Raw genomic sequence first — 20386 nt, 5'->3', positions numbered from 1 at the left:
GGAGTTGGGGTTTGGTCTGGGAGGTAGGTGCCTGCTGGGGCAAGCTGGGCCCACTCCCAGTGAGCCTGACAAAGGAGAGACTGAAAAACAGATGGGAGAAAAAGCTGGAGAGAAATACCGCGGGCAGAGAAAGCACAGAAATGAAAGATGGCAGCATCCGTATAGCATCAGCCATGGAGCTGTGGAGGCCCTGGAGGGCGATGGGCCATCAGCAAGTGGAGGCTGTGTGTTCCCTTCGGGTGCTGCGGGTAGGGTCGGAAACTCTAGCATTTGGTAAATAAAAGCACGGATCTCCTTTGTCGTGGTGTTGTGTTTTATTTAGGTTTTTGTTTAGGAGACTCAACAAATACCAATTGCTGCACTAGGAGTCTCCGATTCAGTTAAGGTCCTGCTGGCTATAAATTAATGATTTCTCATTTGACGATCTCCGATGAGCTGCCATTTTTTAATTTTCGTTTATATATTTATATCTACACGCACACATATTCCCAATCACATAAAATAATTCCTATGCGTAATCCTCTACTAAAATCCCAATTTTTCTGTAGGATTTTGTCACGTTCGACAAGCAGTATTAGAACATACTCCGCAGTTGACAGCCTGTTGATGTTCTTGACAAATTTTTAAGTGAAGAGAGATGTTGCCCTCAGTGGGGGGAAGGAGGGAGGGAGTGTCCTGTGCACACATTTACCTGTCTTCCTCTCTCCTATGAGATACTATGTGTGTGCGCGCGTGTGTGCACACATGCAGACGTTGTGGGTGGTTGGGATATTTGAAGGGCCTCTATGGCTGGAACACTTGCGTGGAAGAGGAGGGAGGAAAAGTTAACTGCGGCTCAGAGGCTCAGGCATCACAAACCCACGCCCACCTCACTCAGGAATTCTCAAGCTTCACGGTCAGTGTGAGGGAAACCAGTGAAAATCTTTGCTTATTGGAAATTAGAAATTCTTTGAAAATAACATACAATCGGGAACTTGCTTGTTATATATCGACTTTCTTTTATCTTTGTAAATTCAAGGCCGTACAATGGCTAAAATATGATGCTAAATTCTCAGTCTTCATGGAATGAGTAAATGAATGAATCAATAAGTGGTCTACATGCTTTTTCAAAGTATGTTGACCTTTTGGTTAGTTTTGAATAACTAAATAGTGCTCTCACCTTCAGCATGGATTATCTGGCCAAAGCCTGAATTAAGTGTGAAAAACTGGCTTTTACTACCCTAGTAGTTTTGTTTCTGCTGGATTGAGTCAAGAGAGGAACGAGATAAAGAGTGAAAAATTGCAAAGGTGTGGCATTTGCCTGGCTTCAGAAGTGGATAATAGTAGAAAACAAGCTGATGCAGCAGATAAAACCTGACTCTTAGGAAAAGGGAGGGGGCGCTGGACCTCACCCTGTCACCCACCCCTGGGCACCTGCCCACCAACCGATTGTGCTTTTCCAGTCAACCCAGGCCCCTGCGGACTATACCTTTTCTCTCCCCTCAGGAAGGTTAGTAGTTTATTTTCTATAAGCCAGGAAGAGACCATGGAAGTTTGAGGGCTGCATAGCTTTGCTAAGTCCCAGACAACACGGTTCTTGTTTCGCATACGAAAACGGCTGTTCCATTCCCCCCCCCACCCCCAGTCCAGTGCCAGGTAGTCGTCTGCCCGCCGCTGCCATGAATATGCTCGTTCTAACTGGCAGCCTCTGAATTTTTTCCATACTCGAGTGTGGGCAGCTGCTAACAAGAGAACACTTGCCCGGAGAAGCCAGTGAGTATGGGAGGGAAAGAGCTTCTTATAGTCAAAAACAGATGACTAACAACTACATCGAGAGGTCTATAATTCTTGCACCTGCTTTCCGTGTGAATTTATCTGTAATATCTCTCCAGGAGAAGCTCGTGCAGTAGAGAAGGCGAGTGACTATTCCAAAGTCATGAAGGGACCAAATCACTTGCAAAGAGAGGCTCTCAGCTCTGGAGTTCGAGCCAGCTTTCCCCATTCAATCTTTGTATCAAAGGAGGGAGATGCCTTAAATGCCAGACAGACCAACACGAGGCATCCAGCTCGGGTTCACCCCCACACCCATCCTTAAGTTCAAAGACAGTCATATTAGAGATCTCTGGTTTAACAGGTGAACGGAGACCAGGGACATTCACTCAGAAGCCCATTTCGAAAGGCCTCCGGAGCCAGGCACAGAATCTGTTTTCCTCCTAACCTCTGCATCCACAGGTGTATTCATTGCACCTCTCTTGGGGCAAAACTCTTTTAGCCATTGGTTTGTGAGTTGCATTAACGACTGGTCTTTGATTGAGCAAGATGTTTCTCCATTACTCCAGGTAACTACCACAAACCCTGAGCAAGTCTCTGAAGCTGAAAAGCTGGCTCTGGCTCCAGATGGCAGTGGTGGTGACTGCAGAAAATGTGCCTGGGTAAATGAGGACGCCTGTGGCCAAGGCATTCATGAAGTACGAGAGGGAAGAGAGAAATAAACTATTCCCAAGTAACTAATTTTCTTTAACAATAATGAATTTCTAAGACATATAACACTAATGGCCAGGCACTTAGCCCTATTTGAACAAAAACTCTGAGAAACGGAGATGTTAAGTTATCGGCCAAGGTCACACAGCTTGAGCAAGGGACAGAGAAGGATTTGAAACCAAACAGTCTAGTTCTAGACTGTCCTCTTACATAAAGTTGATCTAAGCCCCTCCAAGGCAGTCTACAACTCCGGTAAGTATATGGCTTAAATTTGATACAAACAAATCCAGGTCAGATAGGTTGTCATTTGGCACAGAGTTGGTTGTCGGGGTCGGAGGTGGTCGGCTTTCTGGGTTTTAAGGGGAACAAGTCCAGTGCTAAGTTCTGTGCAGTTTGGACAGCTGCACAGAGTAAAAAATCTAAGGCCCAGGACGAAGCCCTCCCTTCTTCCACCCCAGCCTTTTCCAAAGAGGACAGACTTACAGAATCAGGCTTCCCCAGCAGATGGAGTCTGAAGGTGGCATAACTATGCCAACAAGTCTGTGTTTCCTCCTCGCTCATTTGTGGGTTTCTTTCCCAGGCAGGCTGGGAAATAGTGGCCAGATAGTCACCAGCAGCTGCAGGATTCCTCACTGCCCTCTGTCCCTCTGTGCCAGGGGTAAGCACTTCTCCTGACCACTGTTCTAACAGTCCTGGGGGCCTCTCTCCTTGGACCAGCCTGGGTCACAGGCCACCCCTACACCAAATAGTGTGGCCGGGACGAACATATGCAGATGAGCTCAGGTCATCTGGAAACAGGTCAGTGGGTCACCCCACCTGGACTACGGCAGGGAACATCGAAGTGCTGGGACAAAGTCTAGCAGGACTGGGTCGGGGTGGGTGGAAACCGTAGACACCCCCACTTACCCGCAGTGGTCTTGTCGGAGATCCTCTTACAAGCGAGAGCAGTTGTGTTCCAGCGGCAGCATCGTTTTACAGTGCTCTTGTCCCGTCAAAGGCCCAAGATAGTGACGTTAGACACGGGGTGGGGGCGGGAGTTGCTTATAGAAATACACACATTTCAAGAGCAAGTTGAAGTGCTGAATTCATGGGATGGCAGGGGCTGGAGCCAAGCCCTCAATTTCTGGTGTGGGCTCCACTCAAAAGCCAGAGGGCCCTGGGCTCTCGCTGGACTTGTTTCCGTCCCAGTAGAATGGCAGCCTCCGCTCTGCCCTCCTTGCCCCACAGGCATTTCAGGATAAACTATGACTGTGAAAGTGCTTTGCCTGCGGTAGGAACGTAAAATTCTGAGGAGATTCCCTAAGGAACTAGAGCTAATTTAATGTCCAGAAGTCAGTACTACGGAAAAAAGTGCAGGTGCCTGGAGTGGCTTAGGACTGTGCGATGTTACCGCTGGCACCAGCAGAGGGGAGGAGACCAAAGGCCACCAATGGAGGGCAGGTTCCCGCGCTTGAGGGGCTGACAATCACAACTGAGGAAAAATACCCACTTTGCAGACTTGATACTTCAGTGTCACAAAACAGCACAAATGATCAAGTCTGAACTGAAGACAGAAGCGCTGACCAGCAAAGGGCCGGCACCAGAACAGGCCTCTGAATAGAGAGGGCGGACTCTGAGCTACATGTCCCCAGGGCAGGACAGCGGTGGTGGAGAGAGGCACATTCCTGACAAGCGGCGGGGACAGTCAGAGCTTGGTAGTGCCAGTGGACAAGGTGGGCGCAAATGTGACTTGGGAAAGAACCACTCATTTCAGAGGCCCTGTATTTGTGAGTCACACAAAAGATGGCAACATGGAACCTGGAGAGAAGTTAAAAGGGCAACAGGCCATCTGGAAGACCGGATTGGGTGTCTGTACTGTGTGGCAGTTGAGAGAACAGACTGTGCCCATCTCCTGCATTGTCCCACACCCCTAATCAGAAGCATCATCATGGAAAAGACATTCAAGAAAACCCAGACTGTCAGGAGAACGTGGGCCAGGGGCTGCTGTTTGCATCTGCAGTTTCTTAACACAGGAGGAAACCCCTAGTCGGGGTTCCTCTAATAAAGTGACCACAGAGGTCTGGGGCTCCCCGAATGTGGCTGATGCTTGGGGCCTGGGTATTGGAGCCACCTCACACTGAATGGTTCATTAGCAAACTCACTGGGATGGATTCCAGAACAGACCCTCTTTATAAAAGCCGCTTCTCTGCGGAGTCGATATGATGGTCAAAGTACCTACCATAAGTGAGGTTTTTGAGGAGCACTTGCACTATTTTTAAACCCTAGTATCTTTGCAACATACCTACAAACATCACGGTATCTTTTCCAACTCTGCTTGTTGCCCAGGCTAACCTCATCCATTGCAGTTATTTGTTAAGGATCTGATGGATCTTCTAAAATTCTTTGTCTTAAGAGTATTTGTAAAGTAAGAGCAAGTGTGTGTAGGCGTGGTTACTGCCATCCCTCTGGGTGGCTCCGGACTTAAAGGAATTTGATTAGTTCCAACCTGTCGCCTCAGAAAGAGGCTCCACAGACCCGCTGATGGCTGGCTGTGGGCCAGCCCAGCCCATCTGGGGACTGAAGGTGAGCACAGCTTATGGATAAGCACACCAGACCTACTCTGGCCTCAGCACTCAGCTTCCAGAGGCCACGACCCTCCTGTAAGAGCAGAGAGGAACTTACCACTCAGACAGCCTAGCAGAAGCAGTTTGAGCCTTGCTGTAGTTGTCACTGTAGGTCGTACCATCCCTGAGGCAGGGATCTTGTTTTGTCTGCCAGTGAATCCCAAGCTCCTTGTATAGTGCCTGGCACTCACTGGTTACTCAATAAACATTAAAAACAACAAATGCATCCATTCCTTCTAAGGACTGATAGCGACTTTGCAGTTTTCTTCTTTGATGAAGTGCATTCCCTTCATTTTCAAGCTGGTGGCCTCCAAAAGCTTACCTTTTATTCAGTTGAGGGAAAGGGGTGCTGGTGAGGACCTTGTGATGGGCAGGCCTGCACCAAGCCGTCCTCAGGAAGCTAGACCCATTGCTACAGGCCACTGTCCTCCCACAGGGACACAGAAAAAAGCTAAAACCACAAAAATACCCCATCCATAACCAGGCCCTGTTCACTGCACAGGTGGCCTAGTCTAGCTGCAGGCCGGGGGCCCACCAACACAAAGCACCTCTCCTTCGTAAACTTTGTGAATATTATTTCACAGCTGAGTAGCATCGATCCTAGGCTGCTCTTCTTTCAATTCCCATTTCCTCTCTCCTTTGCCCTGGCTCTGAATACCTGGCACTGCACTGACCATGATGGTCACACGAAGCCTTGTGCTCAAAGGTGGGTCTTCAGAGCAGCAGTGGCAGCAGTACCTGGGAGCTTAAGAATGCAGAATCTCGGGCCCCATCCCAGACGTTGCTGAATCAGCAGATGCATTTGAAACAAGATCCCTTAAGGAATCACATGCTCACAAGGTTCGAGAAGTACTGGGTTTTAGGATATAATCTTCATTGAGAAAATGGCCATATTAGCTTTCTATTTGCTGCCATAACAAATGACCACAAATTCACTGGCTTTAGATGATAGTCATTTATCTCCCATTTCTGTGGTCAACAGTCTGGGCCCAGTGTGGCTCTGCTGAGCTCTCCTCTGGAGCCTCTGGGGCAAATCCGGCTTCCAGAATTCATTTCCTTCTCCAGTTTTCTCTTCAAGAGAGCAACAGTGTATCCAGTCCTCATGCTTCAGATCTGACTTCTGCTTTAGGCTCCCATGATTATATCAGACCCTCTGGATAATGCAGGATAATCTCTATTTTAAAGTCAGTTGATTAGTACATTTATCTTCAAAGTACCTCTTGCCCCGATGTTACACAACCACAGGCATGACACCAGAGGCACTAGGTCCAAATAGGGATTCGTCATCTCAGAAGGGTACTCCCAAGTGCTCTCACTGAATTTTTACTGATTTTTTACAGTACATCTCTGTCAGTTTCTCTACCTGCTACATCCTTCCTCCTCGACCCTTAGTTTCACTCATTAGCCACTGTCTGCCCTTCACTCTGCCACATAATGTCTCTCAACACACCTCAATTCCCTCCCACACCTCAGGAGAGCTTATGAGTGTGTTCACATAATTCTGCAAAGATCATCCCTTACCACACCATCCCCAGCTGTCCTCAGCCACCCAGAGAGATCACAAGGAACAAGCCTAATGACAAAAAAATGTAGAATCCCATGTCTGCCATTTCATGTCACTCCTCACTCATTTCATGTCTCCCTCGGCTCCTGCACTAGAGACCTGAGCAGGACAGATGCACTAGAAGCATGAGGGTCAGGAGGAGGTGGCCTCACCCCAGGTTCACCGGAGCTAGGAGCCCAGCCTCCTGGTTTTCCTGGGGTCTCTTGCCACCAGCGGGACTTCACACTCTTCCAGTTTCAGAGACTAATATTTGAATAAGAGTGGTCATGTCTTCAAACAAATACAGAACTAATGACAGCCTTGACAGCCTATCACTAGCTTGTTGGTCACCAGTCAAATCCAGTTTGTCCTCATGAAGGCCCTTTAGAGTTATTTGGTGTCGAGGACACACAAACGACTAAAAAGACTGATTTTAGGAGACATTCTTTGTCATGTTTTGTTTTTCATGCTTAAATACTAGCCCTTATCAGTCCTGCTCATCGAGTGAATTGTTTCTAAAAAGTCCATCCTCAATGGACATATCCTGCCACTCTGACAACTGTCCATGTCAGGCTCCTGAAAGCACACCCCAAAATCACTCCTAAAAAGTTCTGAAGGATGAAACAGGGTAGCATAATTGGTCTAAAGGGGCTTATTTGAAGGACAATACTCACTGGGATGTGAGAAAGTAAGTTTGTTCAAAAAGCAGACACTGCTTTGCCAGTCATGCCTGATCTAGCTTTGTAACCAAGAACATGAACGAAGACTTCAGGTGAATGGATTCTCCCTTCCTGAAGCTCTGGCCCATACTGGCCTAATCTGTGAGGAGCACAGGAGGATACACTGCTCAAAACACAAGCCCTCCAGTGCGGGCACTGGTGGATCTGGAAAACTCTAAATTGCTAAACCAATTTAGTGAAATGTTCAGTTTTCTTTAAACTCAAACTTGACAACTTTACTAAAGCGAAAGCCAAGTGAAATAATTTCCACGGGGATGGTTTCAAATTCACATATTTGTGACTCCTCCTTCCATATAAAAGTGGCACAAGGCTGTAAGGCAGACAGCAGACTTTCAACTCCTTTCAGCACTCTCCTCTCAACGAGTGATAATAGCTCCAAGACAGCAACAAAACTGCGGTTATTCATGCCGTTTTCAAGTTAGCAGGAAGGAAGCACTGCTGAAAAAGGGCGAGCCCTTGGAAATTAACATAAATGTCTACTCCATGTTGGTAATGTGTATTTTCTCATTTAATCCTTGCAGCCCCGAAGGGTGGCCTTACACTCAAGTGAGAGAACTACAGCTCAGAAGATAAGTGATCTGCCTAAGATTTCTAAGCAATCAAATGCAAATCAGGATTTAAAGTCAACTCCGCCTCCCCACTCTGCCTCCCAAATGAATAAGCACAGGTTCCATGGGCTTTTCTCTTCCAGCAGACTCTGTATAACAGAATCTGGGAAGTCCTCACGGGCAGAATGGTGGTCCTATTATATTGGACTTTGAGAAGAGGGAAACCCAGCCTTTCTTACCTCACCACCACATGGATGGAGAAAATCTACCAGTGAGAAAGGACAACAGAGCTTTAAGTTACCAAACTCATTTTTACCTTCTAGATTGGGAGAATATCTTCTACAGAAAACCCCACTAAGAAACACTGTAACAAAGAGGTTGAAAATCTGTCTGTAGGACTGAACTATAACTACAATCGAGGTGATGAAAATGAAATGGAATTTATGTATAAAAAAGTTCCAAGTACAGCGCAGCTTGGAGTTCTAAGGAAACTAACCCACAATTTTCCTTGAGCTAGGAATATAGCATACCAGCTAGTCACTGACAGTTGACTCTTCTTCATCCACTAATCAAACTAGTGCTAGACTCAGTCCCTGGGAATGTAAAGCTGCTTGCGCTTAGCCCTTTGATCACTTGTAATTCAAAGCGTGGTCTATGAAAAAGCAGCATAGGCATCACTTAGGAAGTTGTTGGTGATCTCCAAGAATCATTTTCTTCAGTTGCAAAGAAGCATTCTAAAATGAAAATTGACATAGCAACAAGCAGAGCTCCCAACGGGGCTGAGTGCCCATGACCAAAGCATCAAAGCATCGAGGCCCATCTGCCAGCCAAGGCCACCCAGAGCACTCATGTTTTCTCCAGACAGTCATTCCTGAGCCAGCTGGGTTGAATCCCACTCCTCCTGACTTGCACCAACACAAAGAAAACCTAAAAAAAACTGTTTGGTTGGAAGCTTTGAATAAGTTCCATGTTTTATATTTCACAATTTACATTTTTTATTAGAGTCCACAGTCTGCTAAATAAAGCAGTAACAAGATATTGTGCAAACTATTATACAATTTAAATCTTAGGAATTTAATTTCATTGAAAAAATTAGGTGCATATTCAAACTGGGTAACCTAAAAATACTTTTTCATCTATGGTCTAAAATACTTTTTGCAAGAGATTTACTTCCAGCACTAAAAATAATCCCATCACTTTTTTTTACATGTCTTACAGCAAAGTTTGCATTGTTAATCAAAAAGATCCATATAGACTAATTCAGCATGTAAAATAACTTTACAAAAAATCCAAGACGACCTTTCAAATCCATGTTTATTTTCTTTTTTCCTCCTCACATACAGAACCTCCACATACCACATTTTTTTCAGCTATAAAGTCATTTCGTTGGTCAGGTACCATTTCATCCCTAAAACTTTGCTGGCATCAAAATATGACAGTTAACCAGTGTTAAATCTATAAAATATTTACACAGCACAGCACATTAAGCCTTAGACACTTGGCAATTAAACCACATAAAAAAAGGACAAGACCCCCATTCTACATGTTCAGAATCAGGTGTTCATGGTCCCTGTCTGGCGACTGTACAATGGTTCCAAAAGGCAGCAGAGGCAACAGGCAGTTACTTCAGAGGACATTGAACACTGTGATCTGGAAGCACATTATGATGTTACCCTAGTGTCATGTACCACCCCACCTTTCTCTAAGGTGGTCTCATAATTCTAGAATGTCAGGTCCAGCTGATACAAAATGAAGACAGACAACACAACATTTACTCTGTGGAGATATCCTGGATATCCTAACTCCTACTATGCATGCATTGTGATTTTAAACACAACTCGTCCTAAAAACTTGTCACGATCATCATGGTTTTTTAGGTTGGGTGACCCTTCAATCTTGCACTCAACTGTTATTTCTTTTGTGGGACTAGCACCAATGCCGATCTGGACAGCAACTAATGGCTGTAGATACCTCACCTGGCAAATAAAGGAAAACACATTAATTCAAATTCTGTAATAACTTCATTTACATTTTATCGAGAATTGGTTTATTCTGTAAAAATTTAAAACCGAAAACATCTTAACCTATTAGATTTATTATTTTCTATTCTCTACCTTTTTTCTTAAAACTAGATGTTCATTTATTTTCACTTAATTTTTATTGATAAAATGGCTATGGTTTATGGCTATGAATTTTTCTCTGAGTATTGCTTTAAATGTATCCCATGGGTTGTAATTATGTTGTTTCATTATTTTTTAGATATTCTATAATCTTGGTTTGAATTTCCCCTTTCACCCAAGAGTTGTTTGATAGAAGGTTTCCTATGGAAGAAAGCTAATAATTTCTAGTTATTGCACTGTGATCAGAAATTATCATTTCTAATATATTTCTACTTTATGGAACTTTAGGGTGTATTTTTATGATAAATTTTTGTGACTGCTCAAGGTGTGCTTGAGAAGGCTATGTATTTTATTATCTATATATTATTTTTGATAAACATGCATAAGATGTACCTTACTGATTATTATTTAGGTCTATCCTACTTATGATTGCTATGTACTTTGGTACAAATATACTCAGTTGCTTTACTATCATTGTGGTTTCTAAATATAATTCTTCACTAAAAGGAACTGGGGGCTGATTCCAGGGCTGGGAGAGGGAAAGTACGAGATGAACCTGGAATATCTTGTGGTGCCAGAAAGTAATAAAATGCTCAAAGAATCATGGAAGTATGTCAAAAGGACAGAGGAGCCAGCATGGATGTCTCCTCTCCCACCAGCCAAATCTGGGACAAGTTCAGCACCAAAATAAATGATAACAGATTATAATCCCTGAATAAAATAAGAATCCATGGACATATACAGATATAAATAAAGGGTAGAGATGAAATTAGAAAAATGTTTGGGAACAATCCTATTATTAACTGATTCAGGCAAGAATTAACAAATTCTAAGGCTATGGGAGAAACAGAATTTAGAAAATATTCTCAAATATTTTAAATTTATTGATTACAAAGGAAAACATAATAAATTTACAGTGGAGAAACCTAGCTCACAGCACCTTAACTACGTGTTCAAGGTTATCATCACCACTAACGGAACTAATCAAAATAACATCCCTCCTGATATGCTATTCTAGGACATAACATTTCCTCTGAGGCACACTTGCCAAAAATGTACACCCTAAATTTAAACATGAAAAACAGCAGACAAACCCAAAAGGAAAAAATTATATATAAATGAAGCTTAGTAAGACAAATAAGGTAAAATATTAACATTTGGGAAATCTGGGTAAAGGATCTAGAGAAATTTTCTACTATTCTAGCCACTTGTAAGTTATAAAGCATTTCGAAATAAAGTTTTATAAGTATACATACAGTATGACATAAATTTTATAAAATGATATTTATATATAAACTTAAAGACACATCTGTGACTCCCAAGAATCACAATCACTTAAGAACTTCTAAATACTTACATGCAGTTTTTTCCCATAATATGGAAAATATTTTAAGTCTATACTTCCATTGGGAGGATAAGTTGATAGAGTTATATTTCCACCCTAAAGTTGAAAGCAAAAGAAACCTTTTTTAGGTCAAAAAGCAAATTTAAAAATGTATTTATATTAAAGCAGTATCATTTACAAACAGTATGGGGAGACTACAATGCTGCTTCAACGGCATTAATTACAAATGTATTTCTGAGAAGAGACTTGCTCGTCTTGATTTAAACCCTTTGACATAAACTATCCTGATTCTTCTTACATTTCCTGGTATATATCATATGCTTCCCATTAGAGACCCTTCTAACTTACAGCCAGATCTACTCATGCACTGTCCATAAAATCTTATTTGCCTTTCAACTACCAAATGCATTCATGCTATTTATTATTTGTCTCTATTATTCTTAATAAGCAACTTATAAAAATTCTCATGTAACATTCTGAAAAGACCTAATTATAATTCCTATAATTTTAACACATACTAAGTAACAAATAGACAACAATGATTAAAATCAGTGACAAGTTTACTAAGCACTAATTAAAATAAAACCACTAAATGCTTGAATTCTAGATTAGAATAGACTAATTTCTATTTTTGAAAGCACACATGAAACGCTATAGCAAAACTAAGAATCTCTTCTAAGGAGAAGTCCTACCCTTTGCTTAAATCCTTTAACTGTCATGAAGTAGCACATGTACATGGATGAGAAAGAAATACACAGACAAGTGACACAGGGAAGACAAGACAGCACAAAGCATAGTGATGACGCCCCACAAAAAGGGCACATTCTAACAGTCCAGATCAAAGATAATGTGGAAAGAGCAAGAGATAACAAGGCTAAGAGAAACTGTAGAATCAATTTTTCAATCACTATTCAAATACTACCCTAACATTTGTACTCCTTAATTAAAAATAAATAAATAAACAAATAAATAAATCTTTAAGTCTAAAATAGCATTTTGTATCAGAGAAAAAAACAATCACTTTGATATGGGTGCTTTTCTGCATTAATTGCTTTTGGATAACCTATTTTTCCTTAATATATGAGCTTATTAATTCGAAGAAACACAGATGTTCCCCAAAATGTAAAAAAAAGAGTTTTTCTTTGGATGATAGTTTAATGAACATTTCAGTGTGTATTTTTAGTCAAATACCACACTTAACTGATATTTACTTCATTTAGGGCTAACAATCCTTGAGTAGGCAGGATCAATTGTGGAGGGAACTGAGGCTCAGAGGTAAGGTCGCATGCTCAAGATTCCCATTCTTTTGGTTTGTACCTAAATCATAATGTTGGCAGGCTTTTAACTTAAAGTTGTATCTTATACCATATTTGAAAATAAACATTTAGAAATTGTGAAACATTGAAATGCATATCTGAATAATGATGAGATACTTTAGGGTAAAGCATACATGTCATGATTTTCTAATAAATAAGTGGCACCATTTTGGAAACTCTGAGCAACTAAATCTAAGGGTCTATTAATAGTCACTAAGTTCTACCTACTGAAAACAAAATAGTTTTAAAGTTAACATATTTTGTTTCTTTTATCCAGTCATTACCTGTAAACTACTTAAAGAATACACACCAAATTGGTAGCATTTACCAATTTTTTTCTTCTGCATTTTTCCAGATTTTCTCAAACGAACATGATTCACTTTTGTAAGAAAATATTGAGAAGACTAATGACAAATATTATGTCTTTTGAAGGAACCATCCTTTAACATAAAGGATGCCACCGCTAAGAGCATGTTCTGTTACCTGTGTTTATGCAGTAAATGTTTCCACCTGTTCTATAGAGCCACACCTCTAAAATTTATAGACTCTACTTGATTATTCCTTTGTTATTAAGACCAGGATTTTTCATTAATGTTCCCCTCCTCCCAGCTCTTCTAGAAGCCTCAGCAACTTTCTTTTTTTTTAAAGATTACCACTGACTTTTTAAAAAATATTATTATTATTTTTAATGCCTACAGCATCTGGTCTTCCTAGGTTGTCTCCCATCCAAGTACTAACCAGGCCCGACCCTGCTTAGCTTCCGAGATCAGACAGGATTGGGCTTGTTCAGGGTGGCATGGCTGTAGACTCAGCAACTTTCTATTGGGAAGACTTGCAAGCAAGGAGGATCATAAAGAGTTATACAACACAGCTTCTAAATGTATTCTATAGCCTTAATGTTTTCTTTTGTATTAAGAGGTGACAGTATATGCTCACTAGATTTGTAGGATTTATCAAGAAAAGCTGGCTTCGATGTAGCATCTGGTTTTAAGTGAGATTCTAGATTTCTATCCAAATTTCCTGCTGAGCTGAATATGGCATAAGGAGATGAATTGTCTAGGTCACACATGTATACTTTAACCCAGATAAGAAACTACAAACTTTCCAACTTTTTATTAAACTTGTTAGTGAGTACATAATCAAAAGAAACTAGTAAGGATACTCTGAAGCAGGAATTTTCAGAGTGTGGGCCTCAGACCAGCGACATCACCAACACCTGGAAACTTTAGTTAGAAAATCGAATTTTTGACACACAAATGGCCAACAGACATATGAAAAGATGCTCAACTTCAATAGCTATTAGAGAAATGCAAATCAAAACCACAATGATACACCATCTCACACCTGTTAGAATGGCCGACATCAACAGGACAAGTAATAAAAGTGTTGGAGAGGTTGTGGGGGAAAAGGAACCCTCATACAGTGCTGGTGAGAATGTAAATTGGTACAGTCACTATGGAAAACAGTATGGAGGTTCCTCTAAAAACTAAGAATAGAATTACCATATGACCCAGCAATCCCTCTCCTGGGTATTTACCAAAAAAAACTTGAAAACATTTATCTGCAAAGATATATGCATCCCAATGTTCATAGCAGCATTATTTACGGTGGCCAAGACATAGAGACAACCAAAGAATCCGATAGATGACTGGATAAAGAAGATGTGGCACATATATACAATGAAATATTACTCAGCCATAAGAAAAGATGAAATACTGACATTTGCGACAACGTAGATGGATCTTGAGATGATCATGCTAAGTAAAATAAGTCAGACAGAAACAGCTGAGAACCATATGATTTCACTCATATAAGGGATATAAAACTGAAAGCAACAAACAAACATGACAAACAGACTCATGAACACGGGCAGTAGATTAGTGGTTACCAGCAGGAAGTAGGGGAGGCAGGATGTACATAGGAGTAAAAGGGGTCAAATATTTGGCAACAAAAGGAAATTTAACTGTGGGTGGCAAACAAACACAATGCAATATATATATATATATATATATATATATATATATATATATATATGATGTATTACTGAATTGTAATACAAAAAAAAAAATATCACCTCATCCACAGACATGGAATCCCACGTAACATAGCATCTCTGACCAGAGGACTCTATGGCACAGAGTGTTGGGGAGTGGGACTATGACTATATAATCTGCTGGTCCTATCACACGCTTTACTACCCAGAAGCTAGCTGGATAAAGTATTGGAATGGACAAATAAATAAATAAATAAACAGTACTCGAGCAATTAAAAAAAAAAAAAAAAGAAAGAAAGAAAAAAAAAGAAATGCAAATTTTGGGCCTCACCCCAGACCAACAGAGTCAGAAACTACAGGAATGGGACCCACACCAAGCCCTCCAAGTGATTCTGATGTTTGATCGAATTTGAAAATCACTGAGTAAGAAGTTTCTGCCCAAATAAGAAATCCATTCACGGTTAAAAGGAATTACAATTTTTTTTCACAAACAACTTTAGAAGTGATTTCGATTTAACATTTCAAGTAAAATACTTCTGACACACACCTGGAGTTGGAATGTTAATTATTTTACACAAGGATAAAATTAAATTTAGAACTTAAAAGTTTCTCCTCAGAACTCTTACCCATCATTTACATATTTGTCTTAGTTGCACTTGCAGCATGGAGAGAAAACAAAAGAAGTTATGAGATGAAAACTGTACAGCACTCTCAAAAAAAATAAAGTAGGGATAGGAGAGAAAAACCATGCCTCTACCTTAAGGAATATGTATCACATTTCATTAAATCTCAGATGCTACTGATATATACCAACTTATGTACTATTAAGAAAAAAAAATCTTATGCTACACTATTAAGACACTATTAATTTTAAGGCCAACCCCGATTTCAGTGTTACTATGCTAGAAAAAAAGTGAACTTTAGAATCAATGAAATATGGTATATGGAACTATAAAGGCAATGTATATGAAATCAAATGCACATGGAAAACAAGTCTTTTTGAATTATCATGAGCAAACAGAGAAGGGCCACCCCCAAGGAACTTAAAAAAATTTAACGGGGAAAATAATGACTGAAACTCATTAGACTTAAAGTATTAAGATACACTAAAGCTTTAACAGAAGTTGGATTATTTTTTGAATACTAACCTTTACAGCACCAGTGCACTGTATCCTTGGTTCACCTTGAGGCCTTAATCCAATTATCTAAGGTAAAGAAATATTAATTAATTGAAACATCACAAAAGTATGCAACAGAACTTTTTTGCTGGGGACAAGGGGTGCAAGAGTTGAGATAAACACTAACTGTGCATTAAACCCCCATTGCCTGTGCCTCTTAATTAATTTTATTTTAGAGGATTAGAATGGACTTTTCGCTATAATAATCTTAGCAATGAACTATCTTATTATACTGTTCTGGGGCAATTTAGAAAATAAAGCAGTTACCAAAGAACAGACCAAAACATAGTATGGCACTGCTACTCCTTAAAATGAGAAACAAGTAAAAGAAACCTTGAAATTTCATTATTGATATGAACAAGTAATACAAATAACAGGAACTGCAGAGGATGATAATAACTATTCTTTATGAAAATATATTAGGTCACAGTCTTCAATGTTTCCATAATGCTTCCACAGAGCCTGACCATATTCCACTCACAGCTGTCCATTCCACAAAATGCATAATACATTGGGGAGAATCCTGCAGCACCATTCGATTTCAGGAAATGAAGCTACTTTCACGTTTGTAGTTGAGATAACAACAGCAACACTATCCTTGCCCAGATAATGACTTTGGAACAAACTATACTGGGATTAAATCTTCTGCTACACTAGGTATGCACATCTCATTATGGATCCCTGTTTGCACCTGATATTGTCTTCCTGTCATGCCCTGCAAAGCCATGTTCCTATCAACAAATATCATCCCAGACCCTCATCATTCAAGTAGGACACAATGAGAAAGAAAATAAACTCAGAAGGTTGGTCCCGTGGGATAAGGAACTGAAACTTGTTTGCTTTATATGGGAATATAGAATAGGTTTTCTAACAATCTAGTTGTCCTGAAGACACTTTTAGGAGTTTGGGATTACAAAAGGCATCCCTGTTAAAAGTAAATGAATTTAATTCATCTTAATGAGCTATATCTTCTAGTTTCACATTACTTTTGGCATACTTTGTTAACCTTAATTCTTAACAAAGTCTTGCTGAAATATCCCTCAATCATTTATTGAGTACCTATTATGTGTCAGGCAATGTTTCAGAATGATCTCTAGAATGCTGTGGGAAAATCGGGAAACTGTCATTGTCCACTTGGGGAGGGGAAGGAAGGAGAGGCTGAAGGGATGTCAATCTGGGCACCTTAGGATCTAGCTGGTTCTCCCTACAGGGAAACTCCTTTATTTACCAGTGCCAACTTTAGAAGACTCAAGTTTTACTTTTATTAGGGATGGTAGCAAACTCCTTTATTTACCAGTGCCAACTTTAGAAGACTCAAGTTTTACTTTTATTAGGGATGGTAGCAATTTGCTTATTGGATGGTAACTTTAATGATATATGAACTTATGATCCTGAGAGGTCTACACCTGTTTAAGAAATTGCCTCTGATCTGAGTAAATGACCAGGAAAAATCTCACTTTTCAAGGAGACCTTGGAGGCCTCAACAGGATAATTGTATAAGAATACAACTCTGCAGTCCAACATTTATATAGCAGCAAGGTACAGGGGTTAGGGATCACAGAAGAAAAGCAGCTTTCTTTTCACAATGACCCTAAGTCATTATCACTTACACAGAGAGAGTAAATTAGCTTAATTTGCTAGTGGCTATATAATGTAGGCACCTCTGTGGCACGACATAGCAAAATGCTGCTAACTTGGGCTATGTAACTGCAACACCCCACTGAGCACATTATAATGCAACTTTATTAGTATTTCTACTATTTAGTTATATATATGTATGCTATAAAATATGCTTTCCTACTGATATTCAGAAAAAGTTAAATAAGCCTAAACTTCATATACTTCCCATGGGATTTGAAATTGCTTTTATAACACAGGATTCAAAGACGAGCACTGCACATTAATAAAAAAAACTATGCTTCAGGCATGGTGATCAGAACACCTGCCTCTTGAAGAATTAATCAATGCTTAAATGCATGTAACTATCCCCCAAAGGGAAAAGCAGAAGTTGTTTTAGTTCCTAAACCATGATCAATTCGTGAACTATCTTGTTTTTCTTTATTAATTTTTCCAAAGGTCCATGTATATCACTGTTAGCCTTTTACACGAACAACTCCCAAATGAGAGAACATTTAATAAACAGTTGCCAGCTTCTTAATAGAGTATTAGAAAAAAGCAGCAGTAGCCACAGATATGTACATACTCTGTTCATTTTCACAAGAATACAAGGGTGTCCTTTAGAGTAGCCAAACTCAGGATCATTCACACCACTGCAAGCTTGAAGTAAGTCAATAGGAAACTGACATGCAACATAAATTGGACCCTTCTGTTCAAAAAGTTCTCCACTGTGACAGACTGTGAGATTCTTCTGTTCTTCTGAATCATATGCTAAAAAGGAAACATATGTGCATATAGATCAATCGAAAAAGATCTTAAAACACAACCAAGAATATAGCATCTTTCAGACAACATTCTTTGAAGATAAAAACAGCAATACTAATTACTAGATAATTTTAGGAAAAGAATGTTGTTTGTTCCTTTAACTTTTAACAGCTATCTAATGCTCTAAAGTTTACTGCATTTCAATAATGATACAAGCTGGATTACAGATCAATCTCTTGTGTCACCAATAGGTGGTGCCAGCCAAGGCTATAGCATTATCTGAATGGTCTTTGTTCCTGGCTCAAGATACAATGGTGAGGACATAAAAGGGCACCATCGCTGCCCTTATGAAGCTTACAGTAGAGTGAGGAAGACAGATGTTAAGTATAAAATCATAACTGAATGGTGTGAAGATATATAGGGCTATGGTGGTCTACACTAAGGGGACTGCAGAGCTGAGAGCTAATGTTAGGTTATCTTAGAGAACAGTGTTTTTAGCAGAGATGGAAGTATAACTAGATTGACTCAAAACTGATAAAGGAGTAAAATGGTTACAACTTGGAGATGAGGAAGAAAGGAGAGAAATATACAATAGTTTTTCAAATGCTTGTTCTGCACTGGCACAGTATTAGGCAAAAGTGGCAGAACAGTGAACAAGCCTGAGGTGGTCCCCGCTCTCAATAAGCTTAGTGTATTGGAAAAGACTCACTGGTAAGCTGTTTATACATGGTACAATATGGAATTATTGGTGTTGCCTCAAAAGGAATTATTGGTGTTGGTAAAACTGGTACCAGAAAAAGGCCACTAAAACTAATTCAATCAAAACAGGAACCAAAATTTCAAAGTAAATGCATTTACAAGGAAGTGTCAACCCAATTCTTTGAGATATTAAAAATGGCTATCTTTATTTTAAAGTGAGGAAGGTCATTGGAACTTGACTTGTCAAGGACATAAACTGTAAATGTCTCCAAAACAAAATTTGGATTCAATTGTTCTATTTGTGTCCATCTGTGTATGTCAATATATGTGTGTTGTAAACATAAGATAATTTCCTACCTCTGGATGGTATTATTAAAATTTAACTTAAAGGCATGTGCTTGTAAGGATTGGGTATTATAAAATTCTCAGCAATAGAGAAACTAACTCAAATGCTTTTCAAGTTCATGTGACACAAGATTAATCCATAGTAAATAAAAGCTATTTTAAGTTTGCTGGTTTAAGTAAAAATAGACGTCTTTATTTTGCCTGGGTTTTACAAAAATAAGTTTGTGTTAATAATTGATTTTACTAACTATGAACAATGTTTTTATCCTTGGGTATAAGACCCATTCCCAATACTGCCCTTCTGTGGATATATTAGTGATAAATGAGCAGCAGAATAAGGATTATATTAGGGTAGAAAAGAGGATTTGGGTGGAAATAAGATCAGAGGTTATAAAATGCCCAAGCTAAAGAATGCTAATTGCTTACTTCTTAGTTTTCATTAGACAATTGAAGTTTTAAGGGTAAAAATCTCAATATATGTAGGAAAACTTTGTGGTATGCCAGAAGGAATCCTGGAACACCTCAAAAGATTTGAAACTGCAAGGGAAGCATTGTAAAATAAATGATAAAAACTTCTAGGGTATATTGTACAGGTGAATAATGGTTATAAATTAAACAGTCAGGGCTATGGGAAACCTAAGAAGGCAGTTTGGCTCTTCCTGCTCCCTGGCTCTCCATTTTTTGTTTTTTTGCATTCCTTCATGCCTCACTATGCATTCAAACTGAACTTAGATGAAGGAACTTATGAACTGACATTATTGAAAAAAGACATCTTATACTATTGCCAAGGTTTGAATAGAGTCACTTCAAGAAAATGCCAACTTGGTAACTGCTTTCTTTTGCAGGGAGCTCCCAGGAGACAAAGACTTTAAAGATCACTGACTGCTACCTGGAGATTTTGTTTCCTGGAAAGGACATCAAATAAAAGACACTCCATCCTCATCAGAAGGGACTTATCAGGAGCCTAACAGTAAATGGATATCTACTCCTATCTAAGGACATCAAAGATCAAGGATTAATATTGCACTCAGAATCCATTTTGTTTGATTATTTTTAATTATTTGCTAATTATATAAGTAATAAGTTACATGTTTTTTTGCTTTCTTCTATATAG

The 20386-nt window shown here is 39.8% G+C and overlaps 1 protein-coding gene and 1 pseudogene across 1 annotated transcript in view; both read right to left on the bottom strand.

Moving 5' to 3' along the window:
- Positions 1-9190: 9190 nt before the first annotated feature.
- ATP1B3 (ATPase Na+/K+ transporting subunit beta 3) overlaps positions 9191-20386 on the bottom strand; it is a 37251-nt gene continuing 26055 nt past the window's right edge. The window contains exons 4-7 of the mRNA XM_039837343.1: positions 18050-18234; positions 15817-15873; positions 11372-11455; positions 9191-9870 (exon numbers count right to left, since the gene is read on the bottom strand). Coding sequence (XP_039693277.1) covers positions 9703-9870; positions 11372-11455; positions 15817-15873; positions 18050-18234 — 494 coding nt within the window. The 3' untranslated portion in view covers positions 9191-9702. The remainder of the gene's footprint in view (positions 9871-11371; positions 11456-15816; positions 15874-18049; positions 18235-20386) is intronic.
- LOC120582518 (uncharacterized) lies at positions 13365-13483 on the bottom strand (annotated as a pseudogene).

This window comes from Pteropus medius, unplaced genomic scaffold (assembly GCF_902729225.1).
Source record: "Pteropus medius unplaced genomic scaffold, Ma_sr-lr_union100, whole genome shotgun sequence".
Lineage (NCBI taxonomy): Eukaryota > Metazoa > Chordata > Mammalia > Chiroptera > Pteropodidae > Pteropus > Pteropus medius.
Note: the sequence above shows the minus strand (reverse complement) of the source record. Positions and strands in the feature narration are given on the sequence as shown.